Raw genomic sequence first — 25911 nt, 5'->3', positions numbered from 1 at the left:
TCCACAAATAGCTTTAGGACGGAGTCAGACAATATTTTTACAATGAGGAATATATTTGCCAAATGTGTGGTTTTGACTGGCTTACATCTACCCATGAAATCAGCTTGATCTCCAAATGCTCAGTCAGGAAAATTTTTTGGTGAGCAGTGAAACCAATTTTCTTAAGGATTTGTGTCCTTTGTGCAGCGAAAGCCCCGTCCTTCGCACTGCCACCGCGCCGAGCTCCCCGCGCCGTTCCCAGGCTCCGCGCCGAGCGCCGTGCCCGGGCTGGGCGGGCGGGCTGCTCGCCAGCCGGGCTGCTCGCCAGCCGGGCCCTGCCAAGCACAACACTGCCGGCCCGGGCCGCCCGCCGCTGGGGCCGGGAAGGAATCTGCGGCAATCTAATCAAACACAAACTTGCCTTCTGTTCCTTCGGCAATTTTACTTTAAACCTGGCTACTAAGCTCGAAACCTAGGGGGGATTCAAGGGAGCCAGGCAGGCACGCAGGCGGTGTGTGAGATCAGGTACGCATCACATCCTGGCGAAATTAAGTTTAAAAAAACCTTAGCGATGCTACCTGGGAGCTGCCACCCTAATCTTCAATCATTGTGGCATTCAGCCAAGATTCCGAGACTGGAATTTAAATCCACATAGTCATTGTTAGTAGGAAGCCTTTTAACAATGATTCTGTTAGGTTTGTGATGCAGGCGGATTTAGGTTTTTTCCCCAGACATCCAACTGAAAAATCACTTATTTGCACACTGTAACAGAGAAATGCAATTATCTGTGAGATTTTCCAGTGCATCAAAAATTTTTATTCTAGCTCTTCTCAGAAATATAGAACTGTACAGCCTTTCCCCAAATACAGAAAAAGCATATCCTGGGGGTTAACATCTATCATTACTACAGCAATTACAGCAGTTAAAGAAATGACTGACATATGACATTGATTTAGTTCAATTTTTTAAAAGACCATTTTGTAGCTGTTAACTCCACTTAAGCATCTTTAGCATGAGAGCTAACATTGCCAACACTCTGAGGGTCTGGAGTTGATCATGAGTTGGTCATGAACTATTATATACAGGTTTGGCTTTCTAAGGCATCTTTTCAGCTCCATTAGCTCCAGCATTTGCATATGCTTGATATTTGCATTGCAAAAATCTGGCCCAGTGACAAGACTATCACTGACATCTATACTAATAATGTATGAGCTTTAACAGAATATAGCTCTTATGCCTTGACCAAGAGCCCTATAAAATTCACTAAAAAAAGTTGCCTCTGAGACATAAAACTGGAAATCAAGGACTCAAAAATTAGGAAATAGCTGCATTAAAGTCATCCCTGCTTGGTCCATTTATGCTGACACATTATAATGTGAGTCTTAGAAGTAGCAATAAAAAAGATGTGCTCAGTTTTTCCATCTACACCAGTGAAACGCTGCCCAAATTAAATAAAAGGCATAATTTTAACATGAGAAGTCACCATGTATAGTTTGTATGGGTTCATGCAGAAGAGATCTGGAGGGAGGTGGGTGGAAGGAAGGCGTTATACTCAATTTGAGATACTGATCTCCTTAACAAATTTAGTTTTTAGTGCCTGCTTTTGAAATAATAAATGTTATACAAAGAGAAATACCAGAACAGACCACAGAAGCATTTATCTACATATTGTAGAGTACTGGTCACCACACAAATACTGCATTAAGTTAAAACCTTTACCTAGAGAAAAACAGCTCATTCCCCAGGAGAATGAATGGTGATGCACAGGGAGGAGAGCATGGTAACCCTGATGCCCAAGGACTCTGCAAGAGCAGAGAATCTACAGATCAAGTTTAGAAAATTGTATACATATTTAAAGCTCCTATCCTATGAAAATCTGTAACAAAGTTTAACCATGCTTGATCAACTATAAAATGTCTGTACCATTTGGGGATTTAACTCTGTCTGAAGCACATGTTCTTGTTTCCAACACGGACCCTTATTTTTCTACTAAATGTGCAATAAGCTGTATTTCAAATTATACTCTTATCCTACAGAGTATTTTCATTGAGCACAGGCTATAACCATACTATTTTCTCAATGTTATGTATTTTTTAAAAATTAAAGACAAGGAATAAATATGGAAGTATCACTGAAATATCAACCATGGTTGTCCTCACAAGCATATACTATTGCCACAGAAAGGCCTCCTGACATAAAATCACTGCTAGAATTTTCTATGTATTGATCATTTCCCTGATCAGAAAAACAGTTGCAAAAAAGCACAGCAGTTTTAGTGCAACACACGGTCAAAAGCTGATACTGGGGATGAGTACCAAATTAAATTATCATAAGAGAGCCCCTGCTATGGTCTGCACTACAGGTATTTTTCCTAAAGCTGTGAGGAGTCAAAACAACTGAATGATCATAATGCACAAACCAAGAATCTCTGCTACACTGGATATAACTCCAGCCATAAAGAGTTACTGACTTTTCAGTATCTTTAAGCAGAAAAAACAGAGGTTGCATTTTTTTTTTAGTAAACTGTGTCAAATTTACACTTTAGCAACAACGAGCGAACTAATAAGACAAACACAAACATCTATCTGCAGTATTTTCATACCTACCGAGACCCTTTATAAAGCTGATCACGCTGGATTTTCTCCAACATGCTACTGTAATATCCATGAGCCTGTGAATACCTGAAATGTTCCCCTCCTTCAGTCAGAAAAGTTAGAATTCTTTTCTAACTAAAATTGAACAATAAATTAGTTGTTTCATAATCCTGTTTCACACTTCCCCACTGCTTGTGAGGAAGACATTTCCTTCAGTTTCTTGGCATTGCTTTTCAATAGACAAATGCTGAAGAACTGCAATGTGTGAGCTAGAGCAGGCCTGCGGATCAGCTCAGCCTTTCCATAACCAAAGGGGTAATTTTTAGCTTCAGCATATGATGATGACCACTCACAGAGTGGCTGCATGTCTATATTTATCCAGAAGTACATACTATGCTGACAGATTAGTGAAACTACTTCAGGCACTCCAAGAACATGAGACAGGATAATGGAGTTCGACACAAACAAACCACACATATCAAACACATGTATTATCATACAATCCAAGCTGAAAGCAATTAGTATAGAAATGCAAAGCACAGAGACAACACAGGATGGGTTTTGTTTTGTAACTAAAGTCTTTTGGCCAAAAGTACATAGAGTCTAAATTCCTTTCGATTAAACCAACCCAGTATCTCTTCTTTTCCCGTGCCAAGAATCAGTGAGAAACCACATATCCTTAAGAATAACCGTACATCTGCTGCAATAACTCTTGAGAAAATTTGCTTTGTTTTAAAATAGCAATTATAACATTAAAAAGAAAGTGAAAAAGACATTATTAAATAAAGCATGAAGAATTTAATTTACAAGGATATGGTTAATGCACCACAAAAGGTTGCTTTTTCACCTTTTGAAGGAGAACATTCCCAATTAATTCAAGCTTGATAGAGAATAAAAAAAGGGAGCTTTTGCTGAAAGAAACATACTAAGGTCTAGCAGATCCATTCTTATCTTGGTAAAATGAACTGTATGATTCCCAAGAAAAATGTTAGTCCAGCATATTAGTAAGATGCAGTAATAGGACTATTTAATGTAAACATTATTTTCATAATTAATTTGCATGTTTCAAGAAAAAATAACCATAAAGGTATAGAGTTAACCAATAAAACATAGTACTAATGACTTGAAATATCTATGATAGAAAATAAACTTATTTGAAGTACAGGACTTTACAACAAGCAATCAATGCTACTAATGTCTGCTCTTTTTTGTGTTTCTGACTCTTTCTTAGGAGGACTTACAGTAAAAAATGAAAGACCAGGAAGAATTCAGTGGACACCAAGTCCCACATCCAGACTATCTGGAAAGTAAAAGTGTAAATTATGGTGGTACTGGTCTTGGCCTTACTCTTCATAGGGGTTACAATGCAATGTAATGACACTGTTCTCAACTGCATGCTTACATAAATATAGTAAACTAATTATTAAAATGAATGTAAGAAACCGCAAATTTATGGCCTGTAGTGATTTCTAAGGTCCATAAAAGCTGCTGTACAAATCTACCATAAGCAACAGCTCTGCAGATCCAGTTTCCTTCTCTAGTAGTGGAAATAAATTACACTTCCAGCTGCAGTAAGGCTGGCCTGCACTGGTCCAGGGATGGAGAGATGTGTAATAACCCTTTGCATACACATGTCCCAGGCAGAGAGTATCGACTGCAGAGCTTTGAAACTACACTTACTGGAACATACTGCTTCAAAGCTTCCTCTATTTTAATAAACGATGTAAAATAAGCAGTAAAAAACACATAGACAAATATTCATATTACATGAAATTGAGTCCCTGTGAAGGATCATTTCCCTCAAGGTAAGGGAATTTTTTTCAGTGAAAAATTCCCTCACTGACAGCTGTACGTAGACACAGACATTAGGTACAGGCACATACAGATAATAAGAATATATAAGAAAGTCTATATGAAAAAAATCTCAAACATATTTTCCCTCTTAGTAGAACAAGGTTGTCTCCAAAATTGGAAATCTCAGTAAACGTGTATTCTAAAACTCCAGACTCTGAAGACTATCTAAAACTGTTCAGGCAACTATTGGAGAAGACAATCAGTCATTTTGTGCAGCTGTCTTGACAAGAACATGACATAAAACTATCCCAACTCATGCTGACTTTCAAAAGCCTATTTAATGCAAATACAGAAATCTTCAGGAAGAGTTTCTTTGGTTGACCAACTAGACAGATGGTCTGCAATGAAACAAAGATAAAACCCAAACAGTTGCATGCAAAATAAAAGTCTGGAAATTCCTGTGCCAGAGGAAATACTATCTAGTCTAGAAGATAAAATAGAGAAGAGACAGTGAGATCAGTGGGGAAAAGTAGAAAAGAAGTTCAAGATTCTGGAGCAAAACAGCTCATTCAGAAAATAAGTCTAAAGGGAATAGACTTGGGAGAATATCCAAAAATCATCTTGAGATGACCTAAGCTCTCCAAAATGGATATCCTCAAATACTTGATTATGCTGAAACTATAAGAGAGAAAAGGCTAATTTATACATTTCAGGTTCCTTAATTTCTTTAAAGAGACATGCCTCAGGAGAGTAATTTGTGTAAACTGGCACGGGAAGAGAAAGGAAGAAGATACCTTCCATGATAAAGGCACTCCAGGACTTGGTTACCGATTTACCCAAGATAAGACCAACATTTTAAATTATTTCTGTCTGAGTATATAGTGAAAAAATGCTGTTGCCAGGTTTAGATATACGTATTCCACTCTTTTCACAGTATTTGTGGAACTACAAAAGACACTTCCAAATCCTGCAGACTTGTAAACTTCCTATTCCTTTTAGCATAATAGGAGAATACAAATTTCATGTGAACTCAAGGAACAGCAAAGACAGAAAACAGGAGACAAATTAATTAGTGCATCCACTAAGAAGTGGCAAAATGGCCAATAAAGTGTAAGCTTTGGCCAACCCAACTACTCTACCCAAGGAAAAGGAGGCATGAGCGTTGTGTGTGTATGCACGTGCACACGTTAGCCATTCAATTTATTTTCAGTATCTTATACAAACACATGCCTAAAACAGACCATATGATATCCTCAGTGAGACTGAACATTTTGGGACATAAGGCTAACTCTTCATAGCAAACTCATTCAGCCCTCCCCTGAATCCAAGGGTGGACAATGATTTGCAGAATGGAGCCTAAGAACATGTCCCAGATGAGGTAAATTTTTAACAATCAGATCCAATCCTCTGCAGGATAGAAACAAAATGCAGCATCCATGAAAATAAATATATGGCCAATCAGTAGGCCTTATGGGTGCTAAAATATCACTTGTGGGGAATGCTCTTCTCTGCACGTCTACAAAGAGTTCATATGTTCATTCCACTCAGAGATGCTTATGAAGCTGCCATCTTCTGCGACGGATCCCACCAGAAAATAATCAGTTTAATAGAGACACCTTTGCCCAAACTCCGGGAAACATTAGTCCCTACATGACTGTAACATACAGATAGGTCTTACTGGAGATGGATGTGGTGAAGTGCCTGTTCGCTTTGAAGCCAAGGATCTTGTTCAACCTAGAACCTTGGAAAAGCTAAAACTGTTGTTTTGGCCTTATTAGCCACTAGCAACCTTCTGGCCCTCACATCCCAGCTGTTGGTAGGTAAATGTTAAGCTTTGTAATCCTCAGAGGAGCACTGCAATTCTCTGCAAGAGAGCGGTAATTGATGTGAGAGCCTGTAGAGGAAAGCAGTGAGTGGAACACATTTTCTCCCCTTGCATATGCAGAGGATTCAAGAACGATGATTGCCAAAACAAATAAACAAACAGGAAACCCTGTCATATGTGTCCCTTGATTTCTTTTAAAGGCCTTTTCACTGACTTGGCTAAGCTCCTAGTAACTATGATCCTGTAAGATGTAGCCTTTCCCTCCCTCCTTCTCCTAAGTGGCAGGTCAGGGGTTGAGCAGCTGTTCTAGGTTCTTATCTCAGATCCTTGCAAGATGTGAGTGAGGCAGGAAAGCAATTCTTCTTCCCTCCCATTCTTTTTGCTCACCATTTACTTTCCTGCTTCTTTTTCTCTAAATCATTATTTTCTTGTTTACATATACCATGTGCTGAAGATATGTGCTGAAGATATGTGGGAATACAGGCATGCAACATAAAGATTTTTAACTGTACCAGTTATAGAATTTGCTTGGTAATTATGAGATTAAAGACTGAAAAAGCTAGATGGCATGGAAAATCTTGTGGAAAATCTAAAACAGTTTTCACATTTGAGTGTTTTATTTAGGGGTAACTTCTCACTAAAGGAAGCATCTTTGTTGCTTCTGATGGGATCCAAATCAAACAAAAATACTTCTCAGTTCCTGTGTTTTATATGGTAATGACACGATGCCTCTTTGAAGGCTGACTTGAGATTAACAATATACTTTCAAAAGATTTCAAAGATCTTGGTATCTTTTCTACATAACTTTTTACCTTTTCCAGTTATTCCAAAAGAAAAAACTCCAAAGAAGGGTGAAAAGATATTTTCAGATGAATAATTGTTGGGGTTTTTTTAAACAAAAATTAAAACAGAGACAAGGTTTATTTCTGAAACTACACCAGAATTTCTTTGGGCTCCAATAGAGCTTAAAAGCCATTTTATTTTAAATAAAGACATTCATAATCTTCTTCTACATTTTTTTTCAGGTACTAGGGCAAAAAGGCTAAGCTCCACTTTGGTTTTATTGGATCAGAAAATAGCTTCCTATAAGAATTTTAGACAGACATTTTGTTGCATTTGCTTTCCTTTTCAGAGACAGGGAGATGAAGACACTCCTGTAATTTTGTGGTTGATGGGTGTTAGCAGAAGAATTATTTTTAGGGAACTTGGAAAAGGGCCTAGGAAGTACAAGGCTTAAAGAGCCCAAAAGAGAAGGAATAGTTACTTCCAGAAGAGGGACCGCTAACAAGCAGGGAGGATGTGACCTATATCTTCGTTTACTGCTGTGCTGATTTTGGTCGGGGTAGAGTTAATTTTCTCCACGGCAGCTGGTATGGGGCTGTGTTTTGGATTTGTGCTGTAAACAGCATTGATAATACAGGGATTTTTCAGTTACTGCTGAACAGGGCTTACACAGAGCCAAAGGCCTTCGCTGCTTCTCACCCTGCCAGCAATGGGCTGGAGGTGCACATGGAGTTGGGAGGGAACACAGCTGGCACGGCTGACCCCAGCTGACCAAAGGGAGATCCCAGACCATGTGGTGTCATGCTCAGCTTATAAAGCTGGGGGAAGGAGAAAGAGGGGTCATTCAGAGTTACAGTGTCTGTCTGCCCCAGTTACTGCAAGGCGTAATGGAGAGCTAGCTTTCCTGGGGATGGCTGAACACCTGCCTGCCCATGGGAGTGAGCCAGTGGCCTTGTGGTGCTTAGTTGCCAGCTGGCTTTAAACCATGACATCCATACATTTTCTCTTTGTGACAATATACTTTTCCTTTTCTACTTAAATGTTTTGCAATACAACTGTAAGTCTGTGTAAGATGGAATTTTGAAAAGATATTTAAATTGTTTATTTTTTACTAGAGAGAGACATTTTAAATGCTTGCAGCTGAGTCCTATTCCAATTTCAACAGCTACCTCAGATGTTTGAACTGGAACCATCCCTGAATTTTTGTTGTCTGTTTGTTCACACTTGCTCTTCCAAACTCCTGACATGTTGGATCATGCTGTTAAAAACTCTTGTCTTTCACTGGAATGGAAACAGCATATTGCATGTGGATGACGTGTCTTCTGTGCAATGTACACATATGTATGAAAACCTGAGTGTGTTGTGATGCACTCATGCAAACAAGCAGTACTTTATTACCAATATACAAAAAGAAACAGCTTGTAGTTCTAGTGACATAACACTGTTCAACATCTAAGAGTGGGTTTCCTAGAGCTTTGCTCATTTCATGCCAGAATAAAGATGCCTAGTTATGTTTCAAAGTCTAGTTATGTTTCAAAGCGTAGTACTACTAAGGAAAATCTTAAAATTGTACTTGCCTTCTTGACCTCATCTTCTGGTGCACCTGATCTACTCTATGGGTGTCTGTCAGGGAAAGTTACAAATTTAGCCACCTACAGACCAAATATCAAACTTAATCTAGCCATCCAGGCTCTGGGTAAATTGTGACCGACATTTCTAGGTGATCCATCAAACCCTTCTTAGATTCTTACCTTAAAACAGAATAAATCACTTTCTAGAGGTGCCTATCACTCATTCAGTGATTTCTGAAAGAGAACTGACAACAAAGATATACATCCCAAAGTTATTAGTGATGACTCTCACTCTTAAACCTGTAGACTCTTCAAGAACACCTTGTATGGATTAAAATGCACTGTTGTGCATTTTAGCTGCTGCTGGCTAGAATTCCTGCCCTTGCTTGTGTGGGTGGAAAATGGCACAACACCAGCAGTAAACCAAGCCACAGCCTGGATCTGTGGACTGGCAAGTTAAACCTTCACACACCAAGAAGGCTTTCATAAAATTTTGTGAAGCCTTCTGTGATGACACCACAGGAGGGATTTCTGTGAATAAAGACTAACACAAGAGATACATCAATCATGTTTCCCTCTACAGTGGAGCACACAAAGTAACACCTATACAAAGAAAAATGAAAGAAAAAATTCTGCAGCCAAAGTCTGGATTAATATTTATCAATCCCCTACTCTACATCTGATCGAACCACTGTCATTACTTAATACTGGCTGCAGCAGCACACTCATAACACTGTCTATCTTCCATATTAAATGCTATTCGGCCTCTTTGCTTACAGCTGTCTTTTATCAGCCACAGACCATTACGATGCCATAGTATCTAAAAATGCTTTATTACATTACATTAACAATTCTTTGAAAGTGGGTTCATTTGCTTCTTAGCCACAAACCTAAATGCAAATGCAAATGTTTGCTGCTTTGGTAGACTGCAACTCCAGGACAAAAATACTTTCTGTGGTGACTGAAATACAAGATAATTCCTTTTATCATCCACATGAGCTCAGTGAAGGTTTGTGAAAATTTAGTTTGAGTGCAGCTGCCCACTGAAAAACTTTCACTTGAACACTGAGTGGAGTGCATGAAATTTAGTTGCTGTCCAAGGGACCTTCTGCATGAGCAGTCAGTAGCAAATACCAAATACAACATGGACAGGACATTGCTCTCATGCTGGTGGGCCATGACAGAAAACTTCTGCCATGTATTGAAATGTCTAAATGTTTTGGAATGCCAGAAATATGTTATTAAATTTGGAGAGGAATGGGCACCTATTGAGATGAACTTGGTGTAATTTAATTACCAAAATAAAGAAAGAATCCTAGGGTTCACACTGAATTTTTCAAATAAACAGCTTAAACCCTGCAAAAACAGAGTAATTCATTAGAAAAACCAAAGAGCCTAAACAAATCTTAGAATAATAAAAAGATACTTTTTATAGTATATTCGAAGGGAAATTCACTATTCCTGAGGGCTGGGACAAAACTAAGGTTGTATCAGATTTTCTCAAGTGTCAGCAAGGGCAATCCAGGCAATCACAGCACAGCTGGCCTGATACTCATCCTGGAGTGGCTGCATTTGACTAATAATGAACCAAAGTATGATAATACAATGCAAAAATCATAGGTTTATGGAAAATAAATTTTATTAAATTAACTATATCTTTCTATGAGATTATAAATTTGGTTAACAAGGCTGAAAGTGTAGTCTTACATTTTTGCTTGGCAATTGGATTGGTATTTTACCAAACTCTAAAATCAATGTTCACAACAAATACAGATTAAAAGATAGGTAACATCTGTGGATTAAGGAAGAATCATACTGCAATGAATGTACTTCTAGTGGAGGTACAGAGACCAGTTCTTGGTTCTATACTATTTATCCTTACTGTTAACGACATAAAAAAAAAACTTTTTTTGAAAGTTTACAGGCAAAACTGAAATTAAGAGTGATAGATAGAAAAAATAGCAAAAAAAAGTCCTTCTACTCTGTTTGAATAGCATTTGAAACTTAAATACAAGCGAATAATACACGAGATATTAATTCTAACCTATGGAGGATTGCATAGCCAGAAACAAGGCTGCACAGACAGAATAAGGCTTTCTCTTCCTGGGAAACACTGATGATGAAAAAAGGCCCGAGACCAGGATGACTAATGTGTTGAAAACAGGCTGCTATTCTTGTGACCTGAAGAGCTATGAAGAGCCTTTTCAAGCAGTACGAAAAAAAGCAAAAGCAGGAAAGCTCTACTGCTTCACTGTCAATGGCTCTGCAACCACTGCTGGATGCTCAGTCCTGTTCTGGTGTCAGCAGCTTGAAAAAAGATGCTGGTGAACTAGAGGACATTCGGAAAAGGCAACTGTAACTCATGAGTGCAAAAGTTGCCTTAAATTTAATTTAATTTGACCATGAGAAAGTTACACAGAAAGTTATCCTCTAACGGCAGGAATTTGCACTTATTGTTCCTATGATGGCACCTATCTGCAAAATACATTTCATGGAGCCTCTTGCCCCCAAATGCCTTTTTTAGACAACACAAGCACTCAGGCACGTCCAAGCTGTGATTCATTACAATAAACATGTCTAAAGCAGCCCATCTGAACTGTACCCCTGCACCTCTTCACTGGCTATCAGGAAAACCAGTCTTGATTGTGTAAGATGTAAAATATAAACACTAATGATGCCTGAAAGTTAGGTGAGATGATTTCCACGCCCATTAAACATGAATATCGGGAACAGAAATTTGCTAAGAGACAGCTTTTTGTTCAGTAACATCCAATGTCCAGAATTTTAGACTAGACAAATGCATTAAATAAGTTAAACACAAAGGGAGCAAAATTAACTGCCAGAATGCTATTAAGTCTGGTGCTGATTCTTCCATTACTGGAAATTTTAAATTAAGGTTTTTTTTTTTTAAGATGTGCTTTGTCTCAAAGAGAAATTAATTCAGAGAAGCCATAAAGCCTGTTCTATGAAGAGCACAGATTGGATGACACAATGTTTTTTCTGGTTGTATAATTTATGACTTGTTGAATATATTAGTAGAAAACATAGTTCTGAGAACAATCTCTCATTGGTAAAACTAAGATACAGATGTTGCAAGAAGGATTCTCCTTTCTCTAATCTTGATAATATCAAGAGGTAGAAGTCTGAATTCCTATCAGTACTTGATTTCTCTTTGTACATCCAGGTACAAATATATATTGTATGATCAGAGTATCTTTGTGATATATGTAATGTTCTCCTGCTCTGATGGTTTGATTGCTGAACATGCTTTGCCAAAACAGAGACTGATTTTAAGGGGGTTTTTTTGTAGAAAATACTTCAAGAGAACATAAAAGTGAAGGCAACTTATTGGGATGAGTTGGTTTTAATGTTTTAAAGGAAGAGTACACTGCCTGAATAATTTATAAATATGCTTCATAAGTAAAAGTGATAACCACACACACCAGTGGTTTGCCTTAAGAGAATGCTTATACAGAAAAGTGAAGCGCTCTGAAAGTGCAGTGATGTGCTCCAGGAAAGTCACCTTTCACTGTCTGAGTGCTTGAGGAGCAGAGAAGAACCACAGCTGAAATGCTTATTGAAAGTTATGTTGACTTGCACATGAAGGCAGACTGTCCTGAGAATCTGGAAAAGGCTATAGTGCATGTTACAGATCACCAACAAATGCCTGGTCATCTGCTACAGAATTAAGCCCCATAAATACAAAGATCCAAGGCTTTCTTGTACAGTAGCACAGTCTGAAATAAAATGGCTTAAGAAATTAGTATATTAAGAAAGGATATGGTAATGCCATATGTATTACAGAATCTTGTATTCTAATTATTGGACATAATTATTTTCATTCTTTCCTTGTGGCACCTAAGAACTTCACCAAACCCAGTCAATTGTCCGGCCTCCACCCCAAAGGGAACTTTGTAACAAAGTTGTGGCTCCAAAAGGGTCAGGAGAGCTCAGAAGAAAAACACGTAATTCTAGCATTAAGCAAACAGGCCAGAATTGTTCTGTTAGAAATCCCCGATTCTCACTGCAGAAAGACATTAAAACCAGGAGAATACTGACCTAAAAAATGCACAAATGGTTTTGGTAATAGGTATGTAATCAGAGAATTCAAAGCGAAGAGTGCAGGCAATTTTGCCAACAGTGTTCCATGAACTGTGATCTTACAATAAATTCCATTAGTTACAAGCATCAGATGTTGTTATGGGACATCACTTCGCATCAAAAACAATGACAAGCTATATTAGCATAATGGGTTATTATTCCCAGATCCACGTGATCAGTACTCCATGGCAACCCAATGATAATGAACGCCTTTGTAAGTAAGAAAGTATGTACAAAACTATAAGAAATATGAACCTCATGCACCTGAAATGGTACATAAGGCTGCTAACATATTAAGAATTTAAACACCAGCATTGACACTTCTCTCTGTAGACACACAGATATTTTCCCCATCCTCTCAGCCAACCATCGCCTTTGTGGGGACGTGGCATTTCCAGGACACTTTCGCTCAGGGCTCATCAACTGGGAAGTTGAGTGCTTAAAATCAGCCTGTGGAACAGAAACCAAAAAAAAAATGACTGAAATGATAAATCACTTGGGTAAATCTGGGGAAATTTTGCTGGTAAATTTACTGGGTAAAGCAGCATCTCAGAACTGGACCCACAACAGCCAACACTGCCTTTGATACATCCACACAGCGACCTCTCATTGTTGGGCCACTTCAAATGTTCAAAGCAGAAGAGAGAAGCAGCTCCTCTGCTTTTCAATTTGGCTGTAACTGCTTTTTATGGAACAGCTTAATGGCTAAAAAACTCATCTAGAATGTGGTAGCTTGGGGTTGAATGCTTAATTTAACTTCAAGGTTTTGAAATCCCATCTCCAACCTTTAAAAAACCTTCATCTGGAATAACTAATACAGTAAATTTAAAATAAACTTTATGTTTTGTTTTGTTTTTTTAATTAAATCAATCTAATTCCAATTCCATTGATGTAAACAGTTAAATACTCTCTAGTTTTCCATGAAAAAGCCTTAGGACAATATTCAGCTTTCCGAAAATGCTGCTCAGTATATATTACTTAAATTATCAATGCAGATACTTATTAGATTTTCAGGACACTGTGCCAATTCTTCTAAAGTTTATGGAAAATCATAGCTATCATTTCAATCCAAAATGCATATGATTGCATGATTCAAAACAGAAAAAAGAGATTGAAAAAGACTGTAATTAATCACACTGATCACTTGTGTTTAATGAAGTTTAACGTTCACTGGTCACTTGTGTTTAAGAAGTTTAATGACTTCATTTTCTGTATTAAATAGAAAGACATAATTTGTTATTTTTATTTACACACACATACATACTTATAACAATAATGTAGAGATTTGAACCTTCCAGTCAAATGTTTCAAACTCTGCTCCTTATAAAGCAGGTAAACATATCCAACCTAATAAATGTAAACAATACGAACTTGAAATGCCTTTTCTGGATTTAATATTACAAAACTGAGAATTCTGTATCAAAGTCATGCCCCACGGATATCATCACAATACAAATGTAATCTTTAAAATGCATGACATCTCAGTCAGACAGGTTTTAGGAAAGTTTACCAATAAGGTTAAAATTTGGTAAGTAAGTGTGCTAGCTACGCAAGAGGTTCTAAAAGCATTTTACAACTCTTTGTACTTAATTGAGAAAAATGCTTGATTAAAATCAGTGGTAGCAAGTTTGAAAAAACCATCTCATTACCTTGCAGGGATAGATTCCCTAATGTAACAAGAAAATTACCACAGAAATTAGTAACAGACTTTATGGTGATCGAGAAACAGTGGTATTAATACTGGGCAGATAGTCCTTCTAAGTATCTATTAATATCAAAGCACATGATAAATTTAAATAAATATCTAACTTGCCAGCAGTGTGATGCTTCCATTTCACTCCTTGAAGGACTACTGCTTGTCCTCAAATAAATGAAAAACTCTTACTTGTAAATGCCATTCTCAGAGCTCCATTGTAACAGTCAGTCACCTGGAATTCCCACTTTGGGCAAAACAGAGCTGGGAATTGGCCCAGGAGCAGCTACTTATATACATGGACCTTCTGTCACTGCAGCTGCAGTGAGAAATCCTGTTTCTCCCCTTCCAGTGAAGAGCTGGCCCTTACACTGCAGTTGAAGCATGTAGCCAGTCTTGTTTTTTTCATGTTTTAAAAATAAATTCTATCTTGAAAGACATTTACAGATACACATGGTAAATAAATTTTCAGAATTGTACTCTAAATAATTCCTTATTTCATTTGATTATTTCTCTCTTTTTTCATTGCTTATACTTGTACATTTCAACGTGTATAAGTATACTTAGACGTCACAACATGCTATTTACCTTCTTTCAAATCCCTGATGAGGAGATAAAGTAAAGCCTAGAGTCCATCCCTGCAGTACACAACTGCTTAGCTCAATCTAATGCGGTAACAAACCATCCACAAGGATACTTTAATATTTACAGTGCCTCATGCCAGTTTTTAATGCATTGCTCATAAAACTATTATATTTAAATGTATGCTGAGTGACACTCAAATACACCCTAATACTCAAATACCTGGTTTGTTTCTTCATTCAGCTGAGAACTCTGTAAAAAGTGCCAAGATCTGTCTGACACCCTCTCCTGGGAGATGCTACCACAGACTAGTTTTTGTTCTTAGCTTAGACACTACCTCCTGTATTGGAGGAGAAGTCCATTAGGACGTTACCTGCTACTGCATTACAAGTAATAATAAATAGAATAATAATCTGAAAGGGCATTTCTTTGTACATCTGTGTGCTTTCCACTGTGCTGCATTACCTCATTGGACTCAGGCTTTCAGAAGTGAGGTAATATAGAGGATGTATGATTAATCTGATGCCAAATGAACCAACTGTTGACCCAGTTACCTTAACAGCATGCACAACTCACTTGCTGTTCTCCTCATCTGATAAAATTTCACACTTTTTGTCCCCCCAAGCACTGAGGCAAAGGAAGGCATACCCTGCACTGGAAGGATGTGCTATAAAGAAAGGATGTAGGATGGAAATCAGGTCTCCTGCACTGCATTCTGCTCTTGGGAGGGGATTTCTCTGTCTCTCACCTCCCCCATCTCCCCAGCTGCTCTCTTCTTACTCCATCTCTACAATCTGGTGTCTCCTCATGGCTGTGTTTTCCCCATTTCAGGCTCTCTGTTCCAGTTCTGGACTCCAATGCACTGTTTGCCCATCTAAACATTGCTCATCTCACCCTGCCAGTCCTCTTAACCCCATCCCATCCCTTCTCCCATCCCTATTCCTTCACTCATCCCCCTCCAGGGTGTCCTTGGTTCCATCTCATACCAGCCACTCTCAATTTCCACTCCCATTGCCTGGGAAGTATCAGTTCCCCTGCTTCTGCATCCTTCCCTATAATGATTCCCCTGCCTCTTGTCCCTTCATTCCCACAGGCTCTTTCCTGGGCTTTTATTGCAGATTCATTCCCCTCTGCCCTCACTTTCTTTGTGCAATCACTGTACAGAGGCAGTTGGCTCATAAGGTCTCTGTCCCTCACCCATTCCCAACATGAGAATTTTTAACACGAACAAACAATAGGGTTGTTTTCTCATTATTAGAGAGGGTAGAACCATTTCTGCAGAAAATTCTAAAATCCACCTTCAGGGACATTAAGATTAGAAGTGTTTTAGCCCAAACTGTAGAGCTCAGGAAAAGAGAGGGTTTACATTAAAAAGTAGGTGCAGCAATATACACACATAATCATTAATTTTTTTTCTATTTTTTTAAATAAAATTCCAACCTGTCTATATTAACAACTTTTAAAAGTTCATTAAAACAATAATTCCAATTATTTCAGTAATTTCAGTTGCTATGGAAGTCTGCAGGGCCCTAAACAGCCACTTCTACCTGTCCTATCCCTTACTGCTTAAATACATGACAAAAAAATGATTAAAAACAATCAACATTTTTAATTTCACATTCCCCTTGAAAATATTTTCCTCTTCTATGACATATTTGTTAAAGATTCACCACAGACACACTGAGACTTTGCCTAATTTGCTACAAACCTTGATGACTTCTGTATTTCAAAAAGTGATACATTCTAACTTCTGATTCCCAGAGAATCAGAAATGCTCCTGATCAAACACTCATCCCAGTACATAATACATACATTGTATTATGGGGAATGAATCTGTCACATTTTCCTGCTATGAACAATAGAACAAAAATCAAAATATCCACCTAGCTTTGGTTCAGACAGCGCAGAGATAAAGGGCGGGGTGAGGTTATTTGTTTCAAACATCTGCCTTCATAGAAAAAGAAATGCAGCTAAGTAATTTTCTCCTCATTTAAGACATCAGTAGCAACAAATATGCACGCTGTGGAATTTAAAGCAATCCAATGACATTTCCATATGAAAACTACTACTTACTGTCAATTAAAAATCTCATTATATATATTAACTGGCTGAGTCACAATTTACAATGTGTCACTTGGCTACCAAGAATGTGAAGGAAAAAAAGGTTCTTCCAGTACAAAAACAGAAGACAGGGCTTCATTTCTAGATCTAACACAGGATATGTGTTTCTCAGTTAATTTCTCTGTTTTGATTTGCCCAGCAATAGCAATAAAGCAATCTCACATGTTCAGGTAATAATGCTGAAAGAATTTAAGTCTGTAAAGCTTCCAGATGGGAAGCACTGTATGAATATTATTATAATGGAGACCATTACAACCAAGTTATTTGCAGCGGTTTCCCTGCACCTGAACTAATGAATGTCAATTTGCATCTTGTGAATGTACTTTAAAATAGGCAACACTATGAGTTCTGTGTGCAATCCTCTCAAAGGTGTGACTGAAGCTTGGTTCACAGCTGGTGTATTTACAAAGGCTGTCACAACAAGGATTTCCTCCAGTCTAAGAAGGCGGGAGGCTCATGCAGCCATTCTTCAACAGCTGAGATTCCCTCTTCACTACCTAACAGCCTCAATTTACAAAGTCGTAGAAACTTAGATATCTTTAAGAATTCTACCCGTCTCTGAATTGTTCTGATTTTTGTTAACATGTCCAAAAAAAGGGAGGCAGGCAGACTGAGTAAGTTCTGCTTCCACAGGAAAGCTATCTAAAACAATTCCAGTTACAAGGGAATGACTACTTTCAGCACTTGATATCTCAGTAATGTGCAAAGAATAAACCTCATTATGAAAACATACAACAATGCATTGCTGTGAGTATATGCAGAAACCTACTCTGCAAACTTCTCAAGGAAGACCTTCAGCGAGAACTCTATCCAGGTAACCTTCTGACTAAAAAACAAAATTAATCCACACATTTGAAGGCATTCATAAATAATAATCAGAAATGCAGTAAGAAAGATAATTCTGTACATTGTGTTCAACAAAACTTGTTCAAGGAAAACAGTATCAGAACAAACAAATTTATAAATTGACATCTTCTGAAGTTTAATTTACTCCACATACGAGTTGAGACTCTTCAAAGTTACAGAGAGAGAGGAGATAGATAGCTTGAGATTAGGAAAAAATATCAGCATAATGATCACCCAGTAGTTATAGGAGTCTTTCAAAATATCTTTGGCAGACTACTGTGCTGAGCCATGTACTACTTAAGAATTCCAGGGAATATAAATTAGTCTTTCAAGCTTTTCAAAACAAAACTAAAACCATCTGCAACTTCACGATTATAAATAAAATCAAGATCTAATGCATTCTGTTGATCAGTCCTTGTCTGATATAATCCATCTAACATCTTCACATTCTGGCCATACACAAACTGTGATTTCTCACCCCCTCACTCACTAGTGAAAAACCACAGCAGTCTCTTAACTTGAATTCATTAGCACTACATGTGATGACAGCAACTTTCTGAAAGAATAGAAAGTATCCAGAATAAAGATTGTATAGCATGTCTCTCAAAAGGGCCTCCTCCTTTTTTTTTAATGTGTGAAACTTCTCTGCTAAGGCTCCAATCACCTAATTAAGCTCTTTATCAGTAACGTATTTCCCTAGAGAAACGTGATACTGTCACTATAGCAATCCCACAGTATTTACAAAACAACACTCAGATTCAAACCAGTGCCCTGAAAAGAGCCCCAGAATCTCTTTCCTGAGACATGACAAAGACAGATCTCTCAGGCACCTCTAATACCAGTTGTATCAGTGATCTTACACTATGCACAAAAACCAATATTTCGGGGGGTGTCTCTGTATTTGTGATCTCTCTTTCACACACATGAGGATGCAAGTGGCCGTCAGTAGCTCAGTGAAACTACTGCTACTTGGCTGAGAGCAAACTAGGAAGTCAGTGTTTCTCAGATGTGTTTCATTCAGTAGCTTGTTTTAGCAGGCTCTGCTGTCTGCTGTGAAAAGAAAAACTCTGCCATCCCTCGGTTTTGAATTTGACTATAATTGGCAATATACAGAAGATCATAAGTGTGTAAGGAATTGCCAGGCTTCTCAGTAGTTCCTGCGAAGAAGAGTCTGAGCTTCTGAACTCTGAACTTGAACAAGTCCTGTTTTCCCCCTTTGAGACGCGCTATATCAAGGGGATCTGGCAGACAGAGGCCAGAGAGACTGTCTGGCTGAAGACAGAGGCAGAAGTGTCGCTCAGTACTTCAGTGCACTGTCACTAAATTCCCTGCCCCATTCAGTGATGGGTCCACATTGCCCTTGTTCAGCCTTTTACCACTACGGAAGCAAGAGTAACTCTCCTTCTTGGCTTTGATATTCCTTGCAAATCCCACCTCCAGTTGCATTTTGAATTTCCAAGCACCGTCCCTGCATGCCCAAGCAATGTCTATAAATTCCTCCTTTGTAGCCAAATCACACTTCTGCCTCAGATATGTTGCCTTTTTCACAGTGGAGCTCAGCCAGGAGGTCCCTGGTAAGCCAAACCAGTCTCCTCATATTTCTGCTTGTTTCCTTAAGCATGGGGAGTCCATTATTGTTATTGGAAGATGCTGACCTCAAATACCTGTCAGCTTTCCTGAGTTCCTTTGCCTTTTAGAGCTGCCCCTCATGAGATCCCCACTAATAGTTTCTGAAATGTCAAAAACTGAAATCTACTCTCCTGAAGTCCAGGGTCTGTACTCGGCCACTCTTTCCCCACTCTTCTCAGGATTTTGAGCTCCAGTCAGGTCTTTCATGTTAATGGGTAACAGACCCAGTTGCACTTCACCCATTTGGTCCATTGTAATTCAAGAAGTTACTTCCAATACGCTCAAGAAATCTTGGCTGCTTGCATCCTACTATTTTGCACTTGCAGCAGACATCAGGAAGTTCAAGCCTCTCATGTGAACCAACATCAACAATTCATGAACTTCCTCAAGTTGTTCAAAGAAGACTTTCTACACTTCCTCACCCTGATTAATGGCCTGTAACATATTCCCACCATCACCCTGTAACACTTCAAGTCATCTGTTCCAATCCTGGCACACAAACTCTCCAGCACAGTCACCCATCCATCCCAGAGAAGAGCTCCATAACTGTAAGGAGTTTCTTCACAAAGACAGCAACTTCCACTCCTTATTTCCCTGCAGGTCCTCCCTCTAGAGCTTGTATCTATCCATCCATCATATCATTCCAACTCTGTGAGCTGTTAAGACGCAACTTGCTACTGCTATGACACTTGTGACTGAATGTAGCACTTGACTTCTTCCTGGGTGTTTTCCAGAATGCATGTATTTGTATACATGCATTTAAGGTATGCATACAATATATAAAAGGGTGTCTCTTCATCCTGTTTTACAGTTCCCGACGTTTCTCTTATTCCCTTTTCCCTGTATCCTTTGCTTTCCACCCCTGTTCACTGCCACCTAACTGAACTATGGGTCATAATCCGTCTCCACTGTCACCCCTAGTTTCCTGCTCTCAGTAGGATGATGAGCCAGTCAGCAGATGTTTTGTCATACTATTGAACATCTTTCTATTTACATTCTTAAAAATACAAACCATACATGAATTTAAAATATCTCACTGATACAGCTATTGCGAAGTTTGAACATTATGTTTAGTATTCCTTTTAGCTAATGCACTACACAAAGGACTGGATGATTCAGAAGAAAGAGTATTTGAGGAGAAGGGATTTTCTTTCCATGAACAATTGATTCTAATCTAGTTTAGGTAACTGCAGTGACTGAAAAATTACCAACTCACAAATAACTCAGCTACTTATCTCTATGAAATTATTCTGCAGGCCAAATTTATCATGGAAACATACAAAAATAAACATATAAAAATAAAAGATACTACAGCTTACTCAGGAGTATTTTATAGGAGTAGAGGAAACATAAGAACTGCTAGTTCTTTCCCTGATCCTGTTGAATAATGATTATCAATAGTGGAAAAAACCAAACTGCTGGTATTTTGATAAAATCAAGGATATCACAAATTAATCACTCAAAGTGAATACAAATAGTGTAACAGAACAGCTTTTTTTTTACTGCAACTAAAATAATTGGAACCTTTATGGAATATCTACCAGTAATTATCTAAGCCTAGTTTCCAGATCATCTTATATTTAGTGTACAAAAATTTATGTACTATATTGCAGTCAAAGCATTTGTAGATTTTTACTGCAGTAATTCAAACTTTTTAATGACAAGGAAGCTCATTCTATAAATCAACTGAATTTTGAAATAAAGCATTTATGATTTTCTCATCCTTTTTTTCCTCCCACTATGGTAGAAACACTTCCGGAATGTCCTCAACAGAGTAGCAAACATCAAAATAAACAAAAAATCTTTTTTTGAAGAGTTCATAGGTTTCCAAAGTCATAAAACTTCCATTTTCCCTTACTTCTGAGAAGAACCATGTCAAAATGCAAGTTCTAAAATGGGTACCAACAGAACACAAACAGCCTAAACATCGTGGTTTACTACCTTTCCCTACAGATCAGATCTGCAGACAAATACAAAGAAAGTTCCTGGGAGATAACAGTCACCATTATCAAGCAAGACACTTTACTGCTGACAATCACAGACTACTTAAAGCTGAAGAACACACTAAGCACCCTCCCTTCAGGCTCAATGGACAGAGCAATCAATCCCCTTCATGTAGCACAATAGCTTGAATTAATGGCATCCCTTGTCCCAGGCAGACTCAGATGCCAAGACACGAGCAGATGCTAAACCTTTGTGCCCAGGGCTCCCCAAAGGCAGGGCTGTGGAAGGACCAGCTCTCCCCAGGTGTATCAGGATGAGACCTCAGTAGCCAGCAGGACACACGGGTCCCAGTTTCTCGGTCTGCCTACCGCAGCCGCTGGCCCCGTCCCTTCCCCAGCTGCTTCAGGCAAGGACTGATCTCCCTGCGTGGTGAGTTTGAAGCACATCAGCTTCTGGAATCAGGTTACTTGGGCCTGCAAGAGTACGGATGCCAGCGCAAGAGAGACGGAAGGAAGGATAGGTTCCCCTTGTTCAGTGAATGTGTTTGTCTAAGTGGGCACTGAGAAACACGAAGGAGCCTCTTTCCTTGATTGGTATCTTGCTATAAATCACGAAGTCTGACAGCATGGTGTGCTCAGCTATTCAGCCTTAAACAGGTCTGTGTTTGACTGCAGATAAGGGAACCCTGCAAAACAGCTGTTATCACCCTTGTGCACAATAAAATCTTACTAGAAGATCAAACTAGTGCATCACAGACTTGGACATAATAGAGACTTTCAGCTACGAAAATGTCTGCGGCCTTCCCTTTTCTCTTGCTCATCGACACAGGACTTCATGAATATTTTCTGTAAAAAGGCTGAATTTTATTGCCTTGTGTATTACATTCGTTTAATGAATGACTAAATGCTCTTCATTAATTTCTTTTCCTGACATGGTAGAAACATTATCTTCAAGAGAAGAACAGAACATGGCAGCTAGCAATCCTTCAGGCTTCATGCTGGCCACTGGAAAGTCTCTGATGCCTGATGCTCTTTTGACCACAGAACTTGTTTTGATGCTAGCCCAGTGTTCAGCTCAGTACGTGACCAGCAAGAGGTGGAGGAGCCAGAGATCCTACTCATAGTGCTGTGGGACATGAGCTGATGTCAGTGTCTGTGTGCTCCCAGGCCTGGGCTGTCTCTGATGTTACCACCACTTGTAAACAAGAAGTAGCTTTTGACAACCATTGCTACAGGGATTGGGCACACAGGGGCACAGAGATGGAGAACACTGTGTGGCAGGAGGACTGAGCAATGGGCTTTGTACAGCACAAAGGTGAAGAAGATGATGACATGAGGATTTTGATGTGGATGTCGGCTACTGTGGAAGAAGGCAAGGAAGTACGGGCCATGGGAAAGAGACCTGAAGTCCTGATACTAGAAAAGTCCTTATTCTGAGTCTGCATTAAATACAAGTCTGCAGAAAATCCCCTTGCTATCCAAAGGTAGATAAACTACCACTGCAATCCACCAAATCAGGCCCTGCAGATAACTCTGTTCTATAAGAAGTGCCAAATATAATATTCTCTATGCAAAATATGCAATTTCATTTCACTACACAGAAAGAAACCTTAAAACCTATCTCTCGTAACTGCAAGACAATGAAATGCAGCTTCTACAAGACCACACAGGAGCTGACTTGTGAGAGCACGAGTCAGCCATCTACCTGTGCCATTTAGATTCTTCTACAGAATCCTTTCCTCCAATAAACTTAATTGCTTATCAGATCTAGGAACTACAAAAGGCAGAATTTATTATAGACATTTCTGCAGTTTATAATGATGGTACTCTAGCTTCCTGTAGCTTGATTTCAAAACTTCTGTTCAGATTTTTTAAACTATGAATTTGAAAAAGACATTTGGAAATTAAATTCAGAATAAGTCTATCTGATTCATTCAAAAAAGTAAAAAAAAAAATCTAAGGAAAGATCAGACTTCAAGTTCTTAACATTTGAATTCATGTATTATGCCTTGAATCAATTACAAATGTTTATTTACAAAAATGCATTTTGCAATATTTCCATAACAAATCTGAGGAAAAGACTCTCAATTGTCCTACTTTTGGTAAGCCCTATTTTATTCTTGTCATCTTATTGACCTCAGTGGGCCAAGTGAGCACCACTCACCTTGCGCAGGCATAGACATTTCAGCAGTACTTTCAAAAAGAAGTAATGCAAATGATTAATGCAGTTATTGACTAATGCAGCACTGATCAAAAACACTTGAATATTTAGGAAAACATAACATAGATGAGATGGGTAAAAAAAGCCCCTTAGATTATTCTTATTTTCCAACCAGAGAATCCCAGTTCTGATTCCATCTCCAACATAATACAGGAATATCTTCCAGACAGCACGATGTGCACAGTATCTTATGGACACGTGCACAGCAAAAGTCTGTCTTGGGAACTGCACAAAGGAGTATTTTGAGATCTCAGTTTGATGGGATAATACGAAGGCCAGACTGTGACTTGGCTTTTTTATCCTCCAGGAAGAAGAGCGCAGGCTCACTGGGAACACACCAGGGACTGTATCTGACTGGATCACCCTGACTGCACCAGTTAAAATGAACTGACCCCATCACCCACCAATTACCTGCCTCCTTAGCCGGCTGATGAACATGCAAATGCAACAGCATGCTAGGTGAACACCTCAGTGAGTGCTGTGTGACACTGAACTGAAATCCTGCCTGGCATGTCAAGAATGCTAGTTTGTTAAACACCTTAGACAGCAAAGTCAGAGAAAACTGTCATCCCAGGCAGTATATCTCATGGTTTGGGCAACAGATATGGATGGCAATCTGCCAGAAAATGCTAATGTTCTAATGTGTAAGCCAAAACACAAATAAATGGAAAGACCTGGTTTTGGTGGGACTAAAAAGCCTGGGAAGGATAAATGCAGTTTAAACTGATGTTTTAATGTGCCAGTTTGCAGAAACATAGATGGACAGCACCTCTACACTGTTGACATTGCAGCAAAATACATATTGTAGGAACCAAAGTTATTTTTCTTTTAAAATTGTATGTTAGACCTCTTGCTGCTATGTAAATGCCCCAGCATAACTCACGGCTTACTTCTGGTCTTGGGTGTGCAGACACAGCACCTATTCTCTGAAAAACATGCTCCCATGCATGCATGTGCAGGCTTCCCAGCAGTTTCTCAAGCAAGGGAAGTGTTTTCCTCTGCTCCACCCATCACATAGCAGAGCTGAAGAAAGCCCTAGCTTTTTTGAACTCCCTACTGTCTTATTATCAAATCGTTTGTTTTTCAGCTAGAGAGGATATGTTCAGATTGATGAACATACCCTTCCAGTACAAAAGCAAAAAAAAACCCCATTTGGCAACAAGTTTAAGGCAATCTGGGTTCATTTACTCTATCTCCTCTTACTGTTTCTTCAGATATGGTAGAAGGGGTGTTTATCCACTAAAAGAATGTCAGAAATATCAATTATTCATATACTGTTTCCATTTCCCTAAACTAGAACTTAAGGACTTATAATTTCAGACTAGAAATACCTTTCCTACATTGAAATACTTTCAATATTCCTCAAGATAAAGGAAAAAGAAAAAAAGCCAACACTTTATATTTAATTCCACAATATAGGTGGTTTTATATTCTTAAGTACTAGTTTTACTTCAAGTTACAGTAGACTACTACAAAAATAGAACTGATTTGATTTCTGCACCATAAACTGACTTGTTTTTCTCCTGTCATAAGCAGTGCCTAGCTTGTTATAAAGTATGTGTTGTCACAATACACACTTATGTTCTCAGTATTTGATTAATATTAGTCCAAGAAGGTAACTGAATCATAAAATTCTCTCCTAGTCCTTGTGGGATCACTTATTTAAATGAATATGCATTAAATATTTTGGTAGGAGGGCAGATAAGCAATGCTGTTTAGGTAATACTATTATTCCCTGGTGGCTTCACACTTGTGGTAGAAAAACAGATCCAAACAAGCACTACAGTGTTACTGAGGTTACAAATGACCTGGAAAAATACAGTTTCTATGGATATCATTTAATGAAGACAAGCCTTGCATATCACACATCTAATATAGTGTTTTGTTTATTTCTTCGCAGGTATAAGATATTCACCTTGTATTAAGTAGATTTTGCAATTCTTTTATACCACAGGATTTTAAAACACTAGTCTTTTATGCAGAAATTATTAAATTATAGATAGTAGGATGATCAGAACCTTATTGCACATGTAGCCAAGTTGGATTTTTCCAGAGATACTGTGTTCTATCTTTTAAAAACAGTTAATATGGAGACTTAGCACTGTTAATTAAAGCTCCTACAGAGAAGGAATACACTCTTCATGTATTTTAACTTAAAAAGCAAATTTCTGCCAGTGTTATCTCATTGCCTTACCTAATCTGAATATGTTTGCAAGCACTAAATTTTAT

At 38.5% G+C, this 25911-nt stretch overlaps 1 protein-coding gene across 10 annotated transcripts in view; it reads right to left on the bottom strand.

Moving 5' to 3' along the window:
• FRY (FRY microtubule binding protein) overlaps positions 1-25911 on the bottom strand; it is a 198884-nt gene that overhangs the window by 134608 nt on the left and 38365 nt on the right. The window contains exon 1 of one of the 10 annotated variants that reach the window (XM_019286319.3): positions 2586-2661. The exons of the other annotated variants lie outside the window; for them this stretch is intronic. Within the exon in view, the coding sequence (XP_019141864.3) occupies positions 2586-2646 (61 nt within the window). The 5' untranslated portion in view covers positions 2647-2661. Of the gene's footprint in view, positions 1-2585; positions 2662-25911 lie in introns of those variants that run through there. 10 annotated transcript variants of the gene reach the window in all.

The sequence above is a fragment of the Corvus cornix genome, chromosome 1, assembly GCF_000738735.6.
Source record: "Corvus cornix cornix isolate S_Up_H32 chromosome 1, ASM73873v5, whole genome shotgun sequence".
Classification (NCBI taxonomy): Eukaryota; Metazoa; Chordata; class Aves; order Passeriformes; family Corvidae; genus Corvus; species Corvus cornix.
This window is presented reverse-complemented; position numbering and strand designations above follow the sequence as displayed.